This window comes from Ambystoma mexicanum, chromosome 6q (genome assembly GCF_040938575.1).
Source record: "Ambystoma mexicanum isolate Mex_15411 chromosome 6q, UKY_AmexF1_1, whole genome shotgun sequence".
NCBI lineage: Eukaryota > Metazoa > Chordata > Amphibia > Caudata > Ambystomatidae > Ambystoma > Ambystoma mexicanum.
In genome coordinates, this window is record NC_090937.1 from 1,288,335,923 (window position 1) to 1,288,357,678 (window position 21,756).

The window sequence follows — 21,756 nt, forward strand, 5'->3', positions numbered from 1 at the left end:
CTAGAAGGCATTTCTTTTTTCAATATTATCATTACCTGCACATTTGAGGAGGGAACTTCAGTGTAATGATTTGAATACATGGGCATTTGATGTCAAAACCTGCCAATGTGCGAATATCTTCTCTTTTTATGGCAATAGTTGGTGTGTGATAGTAATACCCCTCACATGAAGTGAACAATAGAGGAAGGAAATGATGGCAATAACTGGTCTATGGATGGCAAATGCCTTTAAAAACCCCAAACTAGCTTTGCAATGTCTTTTTTGTTAATTGTGTAGGTTTAAATGCAAATATACACACTTTGAATAGCAATGTGCTGTGTGTATTTTGGTATGTTGCAATGGCATTGCCACTTTGGGGCACTTGTCACTTTGTAGCAGTTTGTAGCACTTTGTCGCTCTTCTAAGCGTATGTACACTTGTAGCAACGATTACCATCGTAGATCAGTTGGGCGAGGGGCTCTGAGCGCTGACTTGCTAGCTGAAGACTGTCCAGAGGTCAAAAAGCACAGGTTCGACAGGACTGGAAAAAACAATGCCATTTTTGGATAAATTGATCATCAGAACAGTGTCTCTTTTTGTGGCATTTTATTTAAAAGTGTACTAAAGGTGCAGCCACTTTTAATGTCTTACCGTTCTAACAGTACCTTTGATTTTCCGAATTTGGTGTTTGTGGAGAGAGAGAGCACCACTCATACAACCATGTTAAAATGCTGCACAGTGCTGGCTACCACCTCTGGTTACTTGTGAGGTGTCTGCACACTGCACCTTTTCACTTGGAATCCGGTTGCTGTTAGGCTTCAATCATTGGGGTGAGGGGGTGAGTGAGGGCAAGGCTGGTGAGTTTGAGCTGAAGAACACTTTTAGATAAGCTGTTGGGGGGAGGATCATTGTGAAGAGTACTGTCAACTTTTTCTGTTTGTGTTGTTTGTAGTACATACCAATACAGTTTGCACAATGCATTCTATATGCACTATAGGGGAGGGGGAAAATAAAAAAGTAAACAAACAACAGCCACTACACCCAATCACCAGCGCTTAGAGTGCTTATTTCTTGCACCCCACAAATGTGAATATATAAAAACACATGCAAAAAAGCAGGGTATGAACCAAAAGCAAAGTGAGAAATAAATACTACATAAATGCCACAGGTGTAAAATGTACACTTTACTAAACAAATGAATAGTAATCATGGTGGGGTGGATTTAATCCTTGGGCCCGTGTGATGTTGAGGACACCGAGTGGGATGTGGCATTCGCTCAGTTGATGAGGCTTACACCAGGTTTGGATCTCAGTCCCCAGCACACCATGAAAAGTATGCTCTCAACCCTTGAGCCACTGTTGATACAGAGAGAACTGGTCGCTGAATGACTATGTACTTGAAAGATGCCTACGTCACACATTCCTCCCCCTCACATCACAATTGTGGCCAGAGCCAGCTCATGTGGGTGCTGCCATGGCCGTCGAATGGCCACGAGCCACAATGGGATGAAATTATAACCAGTGCCTTGAATGGCTGTGTACAATGAGTATCGAAGGGACAATGGAGCCAAAGCACTTCTTAGATTTATGGACAATGTGGCTGATTCAGTCGATAAAAACGTGACATGATGTCTGGATGGGGAACAGTCCAGTTCCAGCTACACTCCTGTGCCAATAATTTTAGAGACTAAACATTTTTTTCATGTGAGTCGATTTACTCTACTTTCTAGTAGACTATACATATACCATCACTTGAAGATGTTGTATTTGTGAAGTCACTGGCATGTACAAAGTTATCTTTTTGCAGGAAGGACATTTTGGTCCAACCGTGAATCTCTTGAGGGAGCACACGCAAAGCAGATTAATTAACAGCAGAGGTTGAGAAGCTAAACCCAACATCAGATCAGCGTTTTTAGGACGGATAGTAGTGTATGCATCAAGAGATACTTAAAATGGTAAAAGAGCAGAGGAAATCCCAGAGATGCATTCATGGAGTCCCCGGTGACAAGCTGCAGTAATCTCAGGGATGTTCCCAATCAAATACAAACAGTTACTGAAGCAATTACCATGATGATGATTATTTAAGAAGGTACAGACTAGAGGCAAGATTAATGCAAATATAATGACTTTGAAGTTCGGCTATTATGTGTATTCCCCTCAGTGGAGTACCAGGGAACATATCCTCTGGCCCCTACAGGAGTCCTTCTTTGGATTGATTTGTGTTTACTATTGAGAGTGAACCCAGCCAAAAGTCAGCGTTAGTGCCTTGAGAAATTCCTTGCATAATTCATTGTATGTGTCCCCCGAGTACTGACTTTAAGAATGCACCTGGTAGCGAGGTTCTTCCATCTTTCTGTGATGTGTCTGCGATAATCCATACTCTTATCATTCCGTGTCCTCTTTGATCTCCAAGATCCAACAACGTCTTTTTTTAATTCAATGCAGAGATAAATAGAAGGGAACGCTGTGCAGCACAGGGGAGTGAGGGGGAGTCGAACACTGACAAAGCACTCCATCTACAACCCAGCACCTGGGAAGGTGCAGCAAAGACTATCCGAGGACTCTGAAACCCGGCACCAACAGACGCTATTATCCCCATTGCAGGCTATCCTCTTTGGCTTGGTACATCTCCTGTATTTACTTTTGGGGTCTTTGCTCACTTTGTAGTACATTTAACACAGTTCCAAGGACCTTTCCCTTCAACAGTGTGCCCCCCCCCCCGCAGATGTGCCAGCCTCCTATTCTCACTCTGACATGGAAAGGGGGCTTAGTCTTTTCCAATGGCGCTCCCATTTCACTTTCCATGACTGCAAACTGATTTTCTTTTGTTGAAGCTGGCTGTGCTGCGATTGTGTTCAGATTGTGGCTTTTCCACCACTCTGATAGTTTGTCTGGGTGCTAATAGCCTCATACATTGAAGCACCAAGCTATATTGTCCATTAATGGTGTGACAACCCACAATTAACGGACCTCACAAACGTTCTCTCTGGTCCATAAACAAATGGTACAGCCCACTACATTGGGCTGTAATAAATCACTCCCCAATTAATGCCTAAATAGTTGGTGAAACTTCATACGCCATGTCAAAAAAGAAAACTATATTTTGCAGTCTAATTATAACTGAAAGAAATTAAGTAGATAAAAGAATAATATTTGGCTCTTCATATGGTTCTACATGCCGATTCTTGTCACTTCAAAGGGCAGTAATAACGTGTAATTATTACACCATTTAATTTTACTCAATGCTGGGGGTGTACCAAAGAGTAAAATTAATATTCGGCTGAATACTAAATAGTTGGCTCAAGTATTTGGCCGAAGTCGAATAAAGAGCTGAACAGTTAATTTCCATAACGTGCCTCCAGCAGCAAATTATATACTACTAGGAGCACTTTGCCTCCAGCAGTACATTAAAGTTTAATATGCTGAAGAGGCACATTATAGAAATGGGCAGCTTTCTCCTATGTATCTATAGGAAAATGCTGTGCCATTTCCATAAGGAGCCTCCGGCAGGATACAGATGGAGGCGGCTTATGGAAATAGTTTCTGCACACAAGTGAGGATAGCGTTATGCAAACGCCACCCTCACTGGTGTGCGAGTGTATTTTGCACAAGAGGATTCTGCAAGGATTTTCTTTGCAGGCTAAATGTGAGAAAAACCCTGTCAGCAAAATACTACTGGTGTAAGGCTGCAGCGACTAATAAAGAAGTAGCTTATTGGCTGCTGCAGACTTACCCTGGCATTCTTTTTAACTCACAAAGCATTGCCAAAGGAAACGCTCCATGAGCACAATACATTCTGTACACTACAGAAGGTGGCATAAATAACATCCCTCACTGGTGTGCGGATTGCATTAGGCTAACTGAGAATCTCCAAGGATTTCCTTTGCAGACTCTCCATGAACAAATAATTTGGCTTCATGTGTGTTTTACAGGACGTATTCCACCAAAGTAAAACAGCTGAATTTCAGCTGAAGTTGGGCCAAATACTCACTCGATGCAAGTTCAGTATACCCCTACTCAATTTATAAACCTCGGAATAAGGGCTGAATCAGCTCTGGGATTCAAACTGACCAAGTGCAGGCTGGCCCCATGTGAAAGACCGGTGTGCATATGAACATGTGAACTATAATCCCGGGCCATGTTCTGTCTGGACATGTTCACTGAGGGATCATGTTTAGCGGAACCGCGTCTTCAAAGTGCTGAACTCTATTGAGAATCTCATCCTCTAACTGGTTTATTAAGTAACAAAACAATTTGTAATTCTCTTCTGAAGGAAAAGTTGCAACAGATTGTGGAATGGACTATAACTAATGTATTCCAGAACTGATGGCTAAAGCTGCTTTCACCATATTGTATAGAACTATGTGGATGGCAGGAAAAGGGGTACAATGGAGAGAGCACAAGGGACAGTAAACTACCCTTTGGTATGTGCAATATGCTACCTTGTCAAGGCATACCTTCTCTATGTAGTTCACAGGTGTTTTAAGTAATTATGTTATTGGGATTTAAACCGTGCACTGCTGCCATTTGCATGATCTTCATTTGCATTTGTCGATCTAAAAGTGTGGGAAGGGGAGTTTAGTTAGGGGAGGAGCAGGAAAAGACAAGATGTTGTGCGTAACTGTTGGTTCGTGAAGAACCAGGAGCAACAGATGTATATCTATTGTCTAGGTGGGCATAGATTTGTGCACCAGAAGCCTTTTGTTTCCAGATGGAAAGCCTCAAGTGTTTGAACTTATCTGGTTGCTTTGTCTGGTTGGTAAGGTTTGAATGTTGATTCGAGGAATGGAGAGTTTAATGTTTTGGTAGCATGTGAGGTCTTTTTCTAGGCATGTGTGCTGGTGGGTTTGGTGAGCATGAGGTTGTTAGTGAGGGTCAAATATAGAGCAGTGCAACACATCTTAAGGATATCTAGATGTGTGGTACAACGGAGCACAATAAAGATGCGATGAATCGAGGGAATTCATCCCTTCTCCACAGTGGGCAGCCCCCCTGTGAGGCTTGGAGGGGTGAGCCTGGTTTGCAACACCCACGATAGGGGTCGAGGCAAGTGGGACCTCATGGGGCAAGACTCCCCCTTGGGGACAAGGACTCACATTCCTGTGAGGAACTCCTTGGTGCCCTCCATGTGATGGCTTATATTGCAATATCTAATGCACCAAATCAGTATAAGTCCCATGACTGGCATGAAGATAAACTAAACGTATACCGTTACCAACGAGAAGATGAACCTGTCCCTTTCAATCAAAGTCTCCAATGGACTGTGTTCAGTTTATTGAAAAGGGATCACACACCAGAGAGAAGGGGAGAGAGAGAGCAGAAGGCAGAGACAGACAGGGAAAGTCCCCGGTGCATAGCATACCAGAAGGAAGTGGAGCGGACGCAGACCGCATAGCCTGCAAAGATCAGGATGGCTCCGAGGTGGAGCAGAAAACGCTGGAAGCTCTGTGGGTACAAGGAGCAGAAAGCCAGGAAGGCTGGAGTGGAGAGCTCAGTGGTGGCATGATCATGGAGGAATTGTGGTGGGAAGACTGCCCTCTCAACGATGCTGACACCACCAGAGGGAGGAGGCAACTCCCGAATCGACTTCCCTGTAGCGTTATGGAAATGCAGAGGAGGAGAAAGGAATGCGTACGAAGCAGAGGTTGTGGCACATGCAATCTGAGAATCGAACGGAAGGAAGAAGCAGATTCCCAGAACCTGCGGCACTGGAGATGGTCCCCTACAATACAGAAGGTAATAGGAAGAACAGGAATACCAGAAAACCAAAACGGAATCATTATAGCCTCAAAGAAACTCATCCCAGCGTCTATGACGAAAGAGTGGAAAGCAAGCTAATAACTTAAAACTGTGTTAATGTAATAAAATGAAGCACAGAAATTACAGAGAATTAAAAGAGTAGAATTGGAGTATTACTACCCTGGAAATAGGGTAAAATCAACCAACAGCCAAGAAACAAAGAGCAAAATATAACAGAGCGAGAGACACTTGTGTAGTAAAGCCCTCAGAGATCCCTAGGATACATCTTATATAAGAACATTTAGAGCCTTCTAAGAAAGAGAGGAGACCTACAACAGCAATAAAAAAACCCTATACAAGCGGAGAGCAAGATGACCAATTCCCAGACGATAAAAAGAAACTATTTACAGATTGTATATTGACCCGAACTTTAACATAAGAGAACCAGAGTGTAAATGCACAGCCACTACGAGAAGGGAGTCATTCTCCTGACCTTAGTTGATTATAATAGTGGTAGGGTCAGTTAGGTTAGTTTTGGACAGCAGACTGATTCTTTTGGACATTCACGACTGACGAGCACCTTTTACTTAATAAGCTAGGTAGGGAACACCCCATAGTGATAGGGAGAGGTAGGCCTTTTTTTCGTTAAAAAACATATAGTCAAAATGCCCTCTGATTGTCCGTGTCCTTATTCTGATCCGCCACAGATATCAATGCAGTGGCCTGCCTTGTAGATGTGAGATACCATGTAGAAAAAAATTGAGTGCATTTCTAGCGATACCTACACTTGAAACATAATCAAGAAATCAGGTAGGGTAATGCAATACAGTTTCTTGGGGATACCCAGGTGTGAAACACATGGAAGCATAACAGAGCAATGCACTGTGCTTTCTTGGGCCTACATAGTTATGAGACCTAACACAGCACAATTTGTCTCAATGCACTTTCTTTTGGATACCTAGATCTGAAATACAAAGGAACACAATATAGAAAAACGCACTAAAGGTGAACATATTCTATAATAACAAAGTGCGTCCCTCTAGTTCTTCATCTAAGTGCACTTAAACTTACATCCAGACAAGATCAACATGCAAATACATAGAGTTCTCAACTATCAAGGTACACCAACTCACGTCAGTTTCATACTCTGGACTTCAATTAATAATCAGTCCTTAGTGTATGGCACATTTTTAGTTATGCGGATTGTGAAACTTACATACCAAAATCCATCTTTCTCGCCTTCCTTTAAGTGGCATGTCCCACCGTGGATGCATGGGTTGCTGATACAGGAGTGAATTGGAATATCACAGTCTTGGCCCTGCCAAGAAATTCAGACGGATCTAATTTAATTGTATGCAATTCTGAAAGGGGTCACAGCAACAGATGGTGGCTCCAGCGATTGTGGGACATAGAAAAATTACAGCAAATAAAGTGTACACATAAACTATTAAAGCTAACCAAATGGATTACCTAAAATTGTGTTATGGGCACAGCTATTCAAAGCAATTCCCAATCACAACATATTGGCATCTAAACAGTCGTTTTTTCTAAAAAAAAATATTTTATGTCACAATTCATCACTGATTAACAAATTAACAGGCATAATGAAATTCCAATTCAAACAGTCATGTTGGAACATGTATCTCAATCCCTGCACATCGTTAGCAAGTATTTAAACTACCCTTCTGAAATAGCTGACTTAATGTGCCCCTAATACCTGATCTGTTATTGTTGAAGGTCCACCCTCTGTAAATGGTCCTCCCCACACAGAACACCCTTAGAACGTTCAGTATCCATAACAACGCTTGGCCTGTAGCCAGTTAGTTTGATGTACCAGGAGCTAATAACTTCATTTTTTTAAAACATCTGACACCTTATCACAGTTATATTAAACAAAGGGCTCCCATATACCTGTGAACTTACTAATTTGGTTATTTAAAGGGGCAATTTTTTTTCCCCCGCACCGGCGGTATAACCTAAGGCGGAACTACTGGGTGGTAATTCTGCCCATTTTTGGAGGTAAAGTGGAGGAGCTACCTCCAGGTAAATCTCCACTTTACTGCCAAAAATCGGAATTACCACCCGGTAATTCCACTGGAGACAATACCGCAAAAAATGCTCTATTGAAATGGGGATTTACACCTCCTACCTACACTTGTAATCCCATGGTAAATCCACAGGATCACGTGGCGGTAAAGGTAATACTGTTTGGTGGTAATTCATTGGTATTACCACCGAATTACAACCAAACTTGTAATGAGGCCCTATTTCCCAAAAAGTATCACCAATGGGTTACGTGAAAAATACCACCAGAAATATCAATTATTTTGTCTAAGACTCCCTTCCTAGCATAGCTCCCTAGGTTTATTTCAATGACAACTTCAGAGTAAACCAGATCTTTTTGTGCAAATCCCTGGTCTGCCCAGGGCTTTAGAGATGGCTTAAATAAGGATATAACAATGTTCGAAAAGTTGCTCCATGGCGTCCTCAACCCACCTAAGCCCTCTGTTATTCTGGTGCACAATGAAGCTTCCCGTGTTGACATAACTCTTCCTCAGACTATACATCCAGAGGCAGGGCTTATCTGAACATGTATTTCTTCGCTCGGGCCTATAACTATGTGCCCCGGGGCATTACCTGAGTCGGTAATGCCCCCGCCGTGAGGGTCATATTGCTTAATTAATAACCCGGTACATTCTGCCGGGGTACTAATAGCAATATGGCTCACATTAATGTCCCCCTTCCTCGGGTTATATTGCTTAAGTAGAGATCGGAAAGGCATTTCAAAGCCCTGTATCACCACCACACCCAGTCAGTCCTTTTGAAATGTGTATTTGGGTTCCTTTCTTTATAAACCGATGGTGGTGCTATATGTCGTCACCGGAGTAATGTGCTTATGGCAGCAGTTCAAATGCACATCTTAATATCACTGCCTGGCAGTGCAGTGTTAGTGGTGCCAAGCTGGTCTATTCAGAGGCATCGCTGATTGCTCTGCCTAGTGCTTCAGGTGCAGCAACCTTCCACGTATGCATGGTTCATCGAACTTTCCTCCTCGCCAGAACCCACAGGACTACTGACCAGTGAATACTGTGCGGTACATGTGTCTCTGTTAACCCACAATACCCCTAGCTTCCATTCAATGCCGTTTTATTTTAATTTTTGTAATACATTTTTTTCAATTAAAACACATTGCAATTTTAAAAGGCACACACGTCAGTGTGCATGTGCATGATAGATGCTCTTACCACACACGTATGCGGTCAGGTGGCGCCATTGGCAAACATGAAAAGTAAACTTACACTAGACTTCAATGTCGAGCTTTAACAGAGACAAGGAAATGAACGGTTGAGATGCAGTTGAATTCGAGGCTCCTGTTCTTACCTTGAAGCCGTATGGGCAGGAGCACCTGTAGAAGTCCACCGGGTCGTTGTTGCAGGTGCCGTCGTTTTTGCACGGGTTGGATAGGCACGGGTTGCACTTGGCAAGAATGTTCACGTCCACGGGACCTGGAACAAGAACAGAGGCGGCCAGGGCTCTTTAGCACGTGGGCGACTGCGACGTGCGAATTGCTCGCACACATTCTCGCTTACGTACGACAAATGGCTGCCCATGTCAGGAAACTAGCCAGCTGCCTCGGGCTGTATATGTATGCAGGGCTAGCATGCGAGCGCCTATGCACAACTTGCAGAAGTCAATGTGCCTGCGCAAAGCGCTAAGTGCAGCAGCCAAGGGGGAGGAAATTGCTTGGTGCACACCGGGTTGGATGCGCGAATGTAGTCTGGAAACTGTTCATGTAAAACTACACGAGTACTCTGCGCGTAGCGCACTCTCCAAGGGTCACTCTCACAATATGGATTCCGGCCGGGCACATGGAAGGAGAGGAGTGGGGGACTACTGTTATAACCAGCGCCTTGATGAATGTGGGTTTGGTGCACTTTATAAATGTTAAAATTGAATGAAATACATAAACTCACAATTGCACCACGTGTGCACTGTGTGGATCTCCCTTTATGGGGCACACACGGGGGTGGGGGGCCAAAAGTCCCCCATCATGTATAATTCCATATACATGCCCACATATTCTGCCGAACGCGGCGCGAGGGGGGCATTCTAACAATCTTAAGTGGGCATTCCTTCATTTACATTGGGGCGTGATAAGTAATCTTGTACGTTCCTTGTACTGCCAAAGCATGTGCACGTGAAACCGCGCCCTTGGGTCCTCTTGCAAGAGTGCGCCACCAGGGTGCCCTTCGGAGCAGGCAGGAAAGTCTTAGCAGCCCTTACCGGGGTCCTGCACTCCTACCAAATGAGTTACAGCGTGGCAAACTAACTGGCAGTGTGGCAGGGGATGCACTGGCTCTAAAGGAACAGACGCTGTGTGGTAGTCAAGGTGTGGCTTTTATTTCTTAACAGAACCCCATTTCTTTTTTTTTTTTTTTTTTTTTTTTTTTTTAATTTAGTACACTGTGTAGAACCCCATTTCTTACAGTGCACATCATACAGTCTGTGTGCGCTTGGTTCAGCTAGTCCAAAATATCGTCTCGTTCATTTACATTTTCTGCCAAAATGCTCACTCGACTTTTTGAGTGGTCAGTTTTAAAGGTAGTTCCAAGTGATCTTTTAGAATGTATAGCGCCACCACTGCTTGAAATGGAAAACATTTACTGGGGAATCCTTCTCATTCTTGTAAGGGCGGGAGGGGCCGAGGGGCGTGCCCAGAGGCCCCTAGTAAGGTCAAGCAATCCTGGCGATTTGCATATAAGAGCATTGTGGGAACATAAGAATGTCCGCAATTTTAAATTTGAAACATGTCTTGAAGTGATTCAGTAAGACAACCTTTATCTTGAATAATGGAAGTTGGGCATTGCAGTTTAAATTGGTCACACTACTCACACTTAGGAAAAAAGTCTCTACATTGCAGGACCTATATACCAATCTGGACAGCTACAACAAGTATGTGAGGGTTTGGCTGTTTTTGTATTCAGTTGCTCATGCCAAGTCTACTGAAAGTGTCTGTTGAAACATGGGTTGCTCATGCATGTGATAACTCAGCTTCAGGACAGATCCTTCCTGTTCTGAAGCCGAGTTGTCACATGTACAAGCAACCTCCACTTCATCGGGTGCAGAGTATAGTGGGAAAGCCCCTGTGTCTGGGAATATGGTGGCAAGACATGTTTTGCAGAAGCTCAGTTCCGGGAAGACATGTCTTGATGGAGCCCTGCTCTGTCGTGTTCCGGACCATTCGCTGCACTGCTCTTGTCAGGAGAAGCAGGAATAATTCAGAGTGGGCACTGCCACCCGTTTACCCACATTATTGGATGATGGGATAAGTTTACTCTAACCTGTGACGTTGAGGGCGAACATAAATCTCATTGGCGAGAGCTTAACTCACTGAGTTATCTGACTGGCTAAAATATAATGATTAGAAATGCACGACTTCATTGCTTAACAATCAGCTGCTTTTCAGAGCCATACATTTGCTAGGCATCCTTTGCCACCAGAGTAGAGTATATTCAGGAGACTGTTACAAGCTTTTGCTAAATCTTTTTAGAAGATATGGAAATTCCTTTCATACGCTGATACAAATGCAATTCATTATAAGTCTATGAGTCTTTATTAATGTGTCAAGGCGGCATTTTTCTAATGCTGTCCTCAAAGTGATTTTGTTTATTTGAGTTATGGACATAGATTGCAATGCTGTCGAGATATTGTAAAGAAACATTTATTTGAAAAGCATTGGACGTCTACCGAAGCTCGTGTTGAAAGGAAAAATGCAGCCAACATGGGGAGGAATCGTAAAAATGGCGTACGGAGATGGAGAGGCTTGGCACGGGTTCTTGAGTGATGACAAAGAGGTTTCACAACTGTACTATGCCTGGTACTCACTTTCACAATTACAGACTGCTGACGTTCATGGGAGCACATTCCCAGTGTCAATGCCAGTTTGTTATCTAGTCCAATAACTTCCATATGACGCTACTGACAAGGTTTGCGTTAACTGCTAGGGAGGGGCTCAGGCCTCCATCGGAAAATCAGCAAACACAAATGTGGAAAGTCTGAGTAGCAAATGAAAATTGACCTCCTTGCCATCTTCGATGTGACAAGAACAACTAGAACGAGAAAGTGAAGGTGAGGGACTGATAAGAGGGTGACTTTGGTCGATTTTAAGGTCCATCCTTATTTTCAATTAAACAAACTAAACTCGGTCATCAGATGTCAAAGGAACACAGTGAATGGAGCCTGACCTGTTTTTAGATCGGGGGTTTGGACTGATTACCAATATACACTTCCATGTGTGCAAGTCCAAGCTGCCACACGAGCTTGGAGCCGGTCAATAAAACCTTACCTAGATTGTACCAGGCTACCAGGCTGGGTGCCGACAGAAACCTTAATTCCTGAGAGAGGTAGGCAATTGCTTTTGCAAATAATTTCCTCTGACGTAGAAGAACCTCAACTACCTAGAAGCCCTCTGTAAAGAAGCACGACTCCTTCTGTCAGCTTTCACAGCACTCTCCCATCTGTGAATAGTCCACCTACCAACCAACCAGAATATAGTTCTATCAAGACAGGCATGGTTCCAGGGGAGCTCAATGGCTTTACAACTGAACCTAGGGTATCTGGAAACAGCTCTTGACGTAAGGATGGGAACGAGGTGGGTGTCTCTATATTTCTGTCATAGTACTGGTCTGTTTAACTCCCACTATTGTGGTCTAACACTACCATGGCATGTCCTTCAAGCATCTTTATTCCCAACCACCCAAAGCCCACCCAACACTCTCTAGCTCACCCTTTCCTACACATCAGCAAGTGGTTAGGTGATGAGAGGGTGAAAGGGAGACTGCAGTGACAAGTGAAAAACAGGATGTTTTGATTAGACTTTGATGAAAGCGCAAAACCAGTAATGGTGTCTACTAGAACCTCCTTCATGTTTGGAGGCAGATTAACTTTGCAAGCAGAGGCAGACGAAGGTGGACGGCAGGAGCTCCGGCCTGATTGGGTGGGGGGGTCTAATACATGTTGCTATAGTTGCTGTTTTTCTATTAGCATAAACATAGGGAAGTCATTAAAAGATCAAGTGGTTCAGAATTATATTAAACTGATTTTGATGTTAAAATGTGGACCTGTAAGATGCATAAACATCAATAATAGGATTGTACAGTGACATGACTTCCGTTTAATTATGTGAGTTTCTTTATTTTCTATTGAGGCCCATTTAAAGTGGTGAGCATTATAACAGTAGCTCAGAGATCAAACTAACATAAATGAACACTTAAGGACATGAGTTTGAGTCTAAGGTCGAAGGCAACAACATTTGACACTTGGGGTCTGATTTACAAAGGTTTTCCAATGGATCATTGTAAAACACTTTCGTAAATCAGGCTCTTAATCTACATGAATACAATTTACTAAATACATTAAAACTGTAATCATGAAAGTTAGTAACTTTCTATCCATTGTAGAACAGTTCAATCTTTACTTTTTGTATACATGTTCAGGCTGTGATGAGTAGTTTTCAATGATGTAGACATGTGTGATGAATCAGCTTCAGGGGCACCAGTGGTCCAGGGATGGATATTGGGTTCTAAACCATCAATCAACCCCATACCCCTAGTACACCAGAAGGGATCCGAACAGATTGGAATACAAGTGATATATAAGACCTCCTTGTCCAATTTTTGGTAACATGGATGGAATGGCAGGCTTATCTCTGCAAGGTCGTGGATCGTTGGTCAGTTGCAACACAGCGAAAATACAATTATTACCCAATGATAAAAGGGACTGTCCAGTCAAGGTTGTATAAGAATATCTATGTTATTATTACAACAGACAGTCCTAGCACACTAGAAATACGACCACCCTGTAAAGGAACACAGAGGATAGACAGTGTCATGAAGGAAAAGGGATGCACTGTGGATACTGACTGGAGGGTAGCTGGTAAAGTAATCAGTCTTACAATTCAAGGTTATTCGGTTTCAGCACCAAGGGGGCAAAGGGTCGTAGCTGTCTCTAGGGGCCTTCGGAGAAGGACCAGGGGGGCAGAACCACAATGTACCTGGTGCTGAAGAAGTTCTTGGTGCTCAACAGCGCTGAGGCAGTTCGAGGGCGTTTCGCATCCCTTGAGACAGAATTAGTGGCGGGAGACAGCTGAGGGCACCAGGCGATAGGCAGTTCGGCAAGCGAGGCTGAACTGACATCTACAGGTTGTCCGGTGTGGTGGTTTGGGGCTATCAATCATTGGGGTCATTATGAGTGCGGCAGTAAGGGAGTAATGGTGCCGGTAAGGATGCCGGTAACCCCTTACCGCCGCATTCCGAGGTCCCTTGGTGGCTCCCACTAAGGCCGGCTGGTAAAACCAGCCGTCCTTAGAGGGAGCCGTTAAGGGACCAGGGAGCTAATAACGTGCCTGTAATTAACGGGCCTGTTATTAGTTCCCTCCCCATTCCCATTGAGCCCTATGGGGGCTCGAATGGGAACAGGGATGGGTTTTTTGAATGGGGACTTAGCGGGTCCTCCAAGGTTGGAATGACCTGGTAAGTCCCCATTCAAGGAACCCGGACACGACTTTGGAGGCAGCCATGGCGCTAATAGCACCATGGCTACCTTCAAACTCGTAATGACCCCCATTGTGTCTGTGCTGGTTAGCAGACTGTAATATTGGTTTGAGGCGTCTCGGTGGCTCTGGTGACTGCAGTGTGACAGCAGTAAGCAGTGCAGTCGGATGCGGTTGAGGACTCGACTGTCTCGAAAATGTCTTTAAAAGATGGATGCTGGATGACGCCTGTGTGGCACTCCTCATAGTTTCTTGGCAGGGCTCGTGTTCTTTCAAGGCGGACGGCCCAAAGCTCAGGACAGTGTTTGCAGGCAATAGCCTTGTCCTTATGTCAGATACTCTCTGGAACATCCCAACTAGGATGCTTGCTGGCAGAACCTAGCAGGGCACACTGTCTGGTGGCTGGGTACTTGTTCTGGAGCTGCTGGACAGGCCCTCTGAGTCCGGTATCTCCATCTGTTCCCTGGGAGATGTGTAGAGGGAGGGATATTGCTTCCCTCCTGGAACTGCAGGCCTTCCTTCATTGATGGAAGAAGTAAGGTAGACTGTACCTTAAGTTCGGCTCCAAATGAGTCCTCCTTCTTATTCCTTTGGAAGTCTTCAGATGATATGCTAAGTGAGGGGTTAAGCCCTCTTTTAAAGCCAAATGGGCCCCAGTGATTGGTGCAGGTTAAGCCTAACTTAACGAACAAATCCTGGGTCCCCACCAACAATCTTCTCTTATACATGAGGTCAGGACCAGAGTGCTCTGCAACAGGACAGACAAGCGGGTGACAACATATACCTATGTCCCATCCATCTCCCTGTCTGTTGTAGATCAAAGTGTCTCTGTGGTTAACTGAGCCCTCTGTGACTCTTGATTAAGGCGCAGAGTTCCCTTGAAGTTTGTGCTAGGAGCAGACTTCCTGTCTCCCCAAACCACATACTTCTCTCCTCTGAAGGGGGTCAGATCTGCAGGGATTTGCCGACGGTAAATAGTGGATTCAGACATTCATTGCACTGCTTTTCATACAGAGGGGTGGGAAATAGCTTCAAGTTTGCACACTGCATACCAAACAGGTGTTATCCCCGCCTTCCTGTTGTCTCTTCCGGCAACCAAGACCCTTCAGGCTTCCTTGAATTATCTCTCATTAGTATGCCTGCCACCAGCCAGATGACAAAGGAAAGCAGATCCATGGGGCCTTTGATATTTAAATTAGGCTGCCCATGCTGGAGGAAGGTGTGTCTTCCCCCTCCTTAACATGCTTTGCTGTACACATTCCAGCTGAATATGACTGGGGAAGATGGCGCCTGTAGGCTCTGTCTTCCTAGAGTACATGTGACTATGCGTTTTGTGTGGGAAGCAGATGAACTGTGTGTGGAATGGCCTCACAAGGTCTTTGAAGGTTGGTCTGCAATTATTCCTTTTCATTATTAAAAAAAATCAAACAAAGCCCAGGCGAGTGCACTCTCCCTGTGCAGATTGGTTGAATTTCTCACAACATGAGTTTGTGTTTATGGGTAAACTCTTCATTTACCGGACAGTACTGACAGCAGTTTTTATTATGGACTTGCACTGGATGCTTTATGTCAAACGATTGGGAATGGGATGTTCGTTTCAAATTTTTGAATATTGTTTTATTGTAATTAGTGAGGTGAATGTTGTTCCGATTGTCTTTGGTGATTGCAATGTAAGATTTGGTTAGTCAGTCATCAACGTTAATTATTTATGTAACAAGGGTAGATGATGTCATCACTTGACATATGTAACTTTGTATTACCATATCATGCAAACACGCTGGCCTGATTTTGTTTGATCGCTTTGATATTTTACCAGTGACAACTTTGGTGTGCTTATAAAACACCTTCCAAGGGAAATATTTAACAGCCCATGAAGAGTGGTGCACATGAGAATTATTGATTTACAGGGTTTATGGTGTCCTCGGGATGGCAATCCTGGTGATCAGTGGTACACCTGCTCATGTTGCAAATTTTGAAAAGTGCAAAAAGTGGTTATAGTTTGTTTTCAACACTAAGGGATGGTTTACATAAAGTGCGCTATTGCGTTAGGTGATGCAAATCCAGCAGTTGAACCTCCAGTTACACCAAAAGTGTTTCCCAAGATTATCCGGCAGCACATTCTGCTGTGGAATTCCTACACATCCCTGGTAGTGTATCCCATGCAAACTAAGGGTGCACTAATGTATGCAGTGTTTATGCCATTACAGAACATGTACCGGCGGAGTGCCCCACCCAATGGAGCTTTAGGTGTGTGGCAAAGTGGGCATGAAATCAAGCGGGTCTGGCAGAGACATGACATGCAAGCCTGGCTTGATACAGGGTGTCTCCTCAGAGAAAATGTAGTGGTTGCACACACACATTCGTACACACACGCACAACGTGAATTGAAAATATTTATATGTGTGAATGAGGTAGAGGGGGTTCCCACTAATTATATCTCATGTTTGGCGGTTTCCTTTTGGCTCTTAATAGTTATGGGTTGGATTTTAAAAAACTACATTAAGTTATTAGGTTATTTGTATCAGAAACCCAGAAAGCGAATTTCCAAGATGTAGCCAAAACAACATATTTAAGTGTGGGCCATACAGCTTAAGCATGTTGGCCCAGCCCACGAAAAATGGCAGCAGGTAATCATTCCTCTAAGCACAGGACAACATCTAGGCTAGCACATCGGTGGAACTAAGACTGTACACACAGGTCTGGTGCGTGCCCCAAAACAGCTGATAAATAACACATTCTTCATAATTAGCATCTTCATCGTAGACAAATGAAATAAAGGAGCAGCAGGTTACAAACACACATGCTGGAGGCAGAAGGTCTACTGGAGAGACAAGAAGGGAAAGTCAGAAGGTGTGGTCTTCACTGGACATTTCACTCAAAAATACTACTCACAAACTTACCTGGGATCAGAAAACCACATGCCCCCGGTACCTCTAGAAGCAGGGCACATATTTGTTTTTAAGACCAAAAGTAAAAGATTAAAAATGTCTGTTAGTAACTAGACAGAAAGAGAATAGCAGAGAAAACATATAGCATGGGGTACAGTCAGGTAGAAGGATAGCCTTCCACAAGTAGACGTTCTTAGGGGGAGATATAATTCTGACGAAATCTCCTAATTCAGCGTATTTACTCCAAAAATATGGCCAGTTACCGAAACAGCCACTTGTACATTTAAAAAGAATACAGTCACTATTAATGTCCTTCATTGACAATTTGTTACACACACTCAAATGCGCGTGCAAACACACACACAAAATTAAGCAATGCACATGATGAGGGAGTTGTGGTGATGCTCACACGTTCTCTATAGTTATGTGACTTGCCGCAGTTGGTTGAGATAAAGGCCGAGAACAGTACCTTGGCACGTGAATTTCTTGGACGGGGTCGTGAGAAGTAACTTATCAGCCATTTCTCCTGGACCGGCACATCTGGCAATACCCGGCTCTTTGTACTCAGACTTGACCCAGTCCGACAGCCACTGCATGTTACAGTCACAATACAGAGGATTGGCACCGATGGCACTGCAATAAGGATGGGTAATTCAATGTCATTTAGTGCAACATGCGGTGGGTGACATTTTCTGACAGATATGAAGGAGGCAAACTTACAGGTGGGACAAGGATGATAGGTCATTGAATGTTCCTTCGGGCACCGCAGAAATGTCATTTCCATGTAAAGATCTAAAGCAAAGACAAATCCACAACATTGATCAATGTTTGATACATATGTCAGTAAACTCCAAATTAATTTTTGGTAGTTCAAGAAAAACACCTTGCTGGTCTCAGAAGTACATTAGGTAACCACTAATCACAATGATAAAAAGAGCATTTAGTTATGGCCTGGAATTGTCTAACATCATCTTCCTGCGTGGTGAACAGGATCAGGGTATAAGCGGCAGTATAAGAAGGCATTACAAAATCGGTCTTCTGCAGTACTGTACCCAGCGCAGACACCTTTCCACACATGTTTTGTTTCAACCACACAACCACAGCAATATAATGTGGGACATAATATTCTTCCATGCCTCCTCCTCGGTTTTTCTATGCCAACACTTTGATAATGGCGACCCACAAGGTTTTGACCACCTCCACACCCCCATTAATAGACTGGCCCGTGAGTTCCATACTCCTTCAATTACTGCCTTATGGGAGGGAGTATGTACCACAACATCTTTTGTAAAAACAAAGGCTTACAAAGAAATTGAGGCCATGCAGGCCTGCATCATGCACCTTTCAGACCCCTCTGCCAGGTGGCAGGATACAGTTAGCAATGCATTTCTGAAGTATCCACCCAGAAGGAAAAGACCAGTCAACCTACACAACAAGAGGATATTAGTTGTTCAGTTAGATCATACATGCACAATGTCAGTCCTGGAGGGTGGCATGCATCGACATTTTTCAGGATATCTAACATGAATATTCATGAGATATATGTGCATGCAATGAATCCAAATGGGAAATCATGTGCAATTACTTTCAGGGTTAATCCGAAAGGTTTGTATGCTTGAGGGTCAAAGCTGGGCACCCCTGATTTAGATGCATATGCATCACCAATCACAGAGTAAACTATTATAACCAAATAATGTACTTTCAGTGGGTGTTGAACATTGATGCGGAAGAGGTAAGAGGGAAGGATACGGACCATAATCTGAAGAAGATAAAAAAACTGTAGGCAACCAGAGGATGCACCAGATGGCTGAGAGAATGCCAGCGGTCACTGATTGTTTCCGCCCAAATTTCCAGCCACCCGATTGGCAAGATGCTCTCTCCTGGGTTCTACATGCAGCAAGACCCGATGGGCTGGGCATTTCATATCTAGCAGTGGCATGACGTTCAGGTTTACTGGCTATGGGCAGTACATTAGCCACAAGAACAGGCCTTATAAATGCAGTGGATGTAGCGCTAATACAATCGAATGTGTGGTTATCCCCTCTTGTACTATTTGAATGCAAATGCTGGGGAGGGAGAGTTCATGAGCAGTCCATGGGGCTCACTTCCGAAAGAGAGAAAAGACGTGAACAATTTGACGTTGACCAACAGTTTCTTCACTAGCAAGGATGTCTCAGGCAACACAGAGTCTGAGCAGCAAGAAGCAATGGCCATTTACTGACCACGCTACCCGACTAGACATGGGGAATGCACAAACTGAAATAAAGAAAGATGATGGATTGAAAAAAAAAGGAAGGAGTAGGTGTATTGATGAAAGTTTGATATGCAGACATCTTGTTTAATTGCCTTCAAGCGTTTCATCCTCGAATTATAGATTAATTTTTAATTTAAAGGATTCCGTTCTAAGCCAGTATGAAGGCAAGCATCCTCCAAACAATTCTAATTTGAGGGCCTCATCACAAACAATGTCAGACCTTTGGCTGGAGATGTTGCATCTCACCACCTTCTACTCCATGTTGCTGTGGCACTTCTATGAACAGCCAGCCCGCGTACCCTGCTTTTTACCACCCTCACTGCCTTATCCTTGGGGCCTATACCGCCACTTTTACCACCCCCTGTACCTCTACCAAGCACGAATCTGCACTGCTGTGGTAAAATCGCCAGTGATGAAATGGAGGGGTGTGGCGCATTTTGGGGAAAGACCACAAAGGTTTATACATTTATGGCTTTGTTGGTTCTGCCTTTAAACGCCAGATACTCCCCATCATCATTCTATTCCGAAAAGGTCGAAAGGTAATAGTGTTTCCAAAAAGGTGGAAAGGTAACAGTGTTCATTCAACCACTTTTTTAGAATGGTAGATGCAATCATCCTTGTCAGCCTGACACTATTAGCTGCAAGTAATTTATGCATCCAAATGTACGTATATTCGCCAATAAATTGGGAGGGGGCTTTTTCTACAGACTAGTTGAAATTAACCAGATAAAAAATATAACATATGGCTGTTTTAAGAACACGTTACTATCGACTTCCAATCAGTATACAGATACATATTTTAAATGGGTGACATCTAAGAAGCAATTTTCAAGGTACACCCTTACTCACAGCAATCGAAGAGACTTTAGGCCATCAAACGTCCGAGCCGGGAGGCACCTGAGGCGGTTGTAGCTCAGAATTCTGAAAGCAATTACAAAAGGAGAACACGGGTTAGCTGAGTGCAGATGGGAAATGAGAAAGCAAACGCTGTTGGCTTGAGCACGGGCTCCATTTTGGTGCATGCAATGACGACATGAGATTAAACTTACAAAGTGAGCAGCTGCGTCATGTTGCTGAAACTCTGGTTAGAAAGGGTGCTGATTCTGTTGTTGCTTAAATCGCTGCAAAAACACAAATCGACAAATCGCGAGACGATAAATTAACATAAGGCTACATCTTAAAATAACTGAGTTCAGAAATTCCAAACACAGCGGTGAGATGGAGCTCTCCCAGAGACATATAAGGCATCAGCAGATATTGAAAACCGAATGTGCCAGGGGATACGATGTACAAATAAGTACATATGTGTAGGCCTTTTGGCTCTATGACCACTCTATGGGTACCATATAAAATATAGCGAAGCTCCAGTGGCATAAGCTGCACTCGTGCAGTGGCCTGTTGGGAATTCACGTAAATATGCCCATACATGTTGGACCTGATTCACACATACTTTCTATGGGACTGCACCATTATAAAACTCTTCTGTGAATCAGGCCCTTTGTATTTTTGTATATCATTTTAGGGATACTCTTTTTATAGTACAGAAACCCGTTTAACACCAAAACTCAATAAGAGTCAAGCGGTGTGGTAATAAAGTGGTAGTCATTTTATTACTGCTGCTCTTTTTGGTGGAAACGTAATTACTGCCACTTTTTCTGCACCGCCAAATTTTAAGTTTGACCTTGAAGTGGAGGTAGATCCTTCACTTTAAGGTACAAAATCAGCAGTTACAGCTCGCTGCAAATCCACCAAAAATCCCCAAAGAGTTCTATGGACTCTTTACACCAGCATGCTATCACTTGCAGTTCCACGCTAATGCACCAGGATCGACTAGTAGTAAAGGTGAATGATTCTGGCGGTGAATTGGTCAATTTACTCCCAAACTCGTAATGAGACATAATACGTTTTGCTACTCTTGCTGTGGCATTAAGTGAAATCATGTTGAACATTTCATTGCAAATGATTATTTAAAAAGTCAACCTCCAGTGATTTCTTCAGTATTTCGTTTACCAAACAATTGCCAAAAAAGTGCCAGTCATAAGCACATAACTTGTATTGAATCCATAGACATTTTATATGATCTACATTCAAACTTAAGAAAAGCTACATATATTTTCGTTATTAATCCCTATCAGAGGCCTTCACCCTTCTCTCATCTCGTGGCCAGACAGAGGCAAACTAAGACTCAGAAACTACTTACATGAGTGTTAAATGTTTGAAGTTGAAAAGGTCCTTGGGGATAAGGGTGAACTGGTTTCCATCCAGGTAGCTGCAAAATAAATACCAAGTGTCAGCTATTGCCAGTCAAAGAGCTTCACATTGTAACAAAATCAATGGAGTGACATA

General features: G+C 43.5%; 1 protein-coding gene across 10 annotated transcripts in view; it reads right to left on the minus strand.

Annotated features, from left to right (window-relative positions):
• The window catches only part of SLIT2 (slit guidance ligand 2), a 715,126-nt gene that overhangs the window by 125,734 nt on the left and 567,636 nt on the right, over positions 1–21,756 (minus strand). For 5 of the 10 annotated variants that reach the window (XM_069631891.1, XM_069631895.1, XM_069631892.1 and 2 more), the window contains 8 exons: positions 21,611–21,679; positions 20,460–20,531; positions 20,260–20,331; positions 17,877–17,948; positions 17,626–17,789; positions 17,169–17,201; positions 9,099–9,223; positions 6,938–7,035 (listed from right to left, as the gene is read on the minus strand). In XM_069631891.1, the coding sequence (XP_069487992.1) occupies positions 6,938–7,035; positions 9,099–9,223; positions 17,169–17,201; positions 17,626–17,789; positions 17,877–17,948; positions 20,260–20,331; positions 20,460–20,531; positions 21,611–21,679 (705 nt within the window). The remainder of the gene's footprint in view (positions 1–6,937; positions 7,036–9,098; positions 9,224–17,168; positions 17,202–17,625; positions 17,790–17,876; positions 17,949–20,259; positions 20,332–20,459; positions 20,532–21,610; positions 21,680–21,756) is intronic. The other 5 variants (XM_069631899.1, XM_069631897.1, XM_069631898.1 and 2 more) reach the window with 1 other exon arrangement.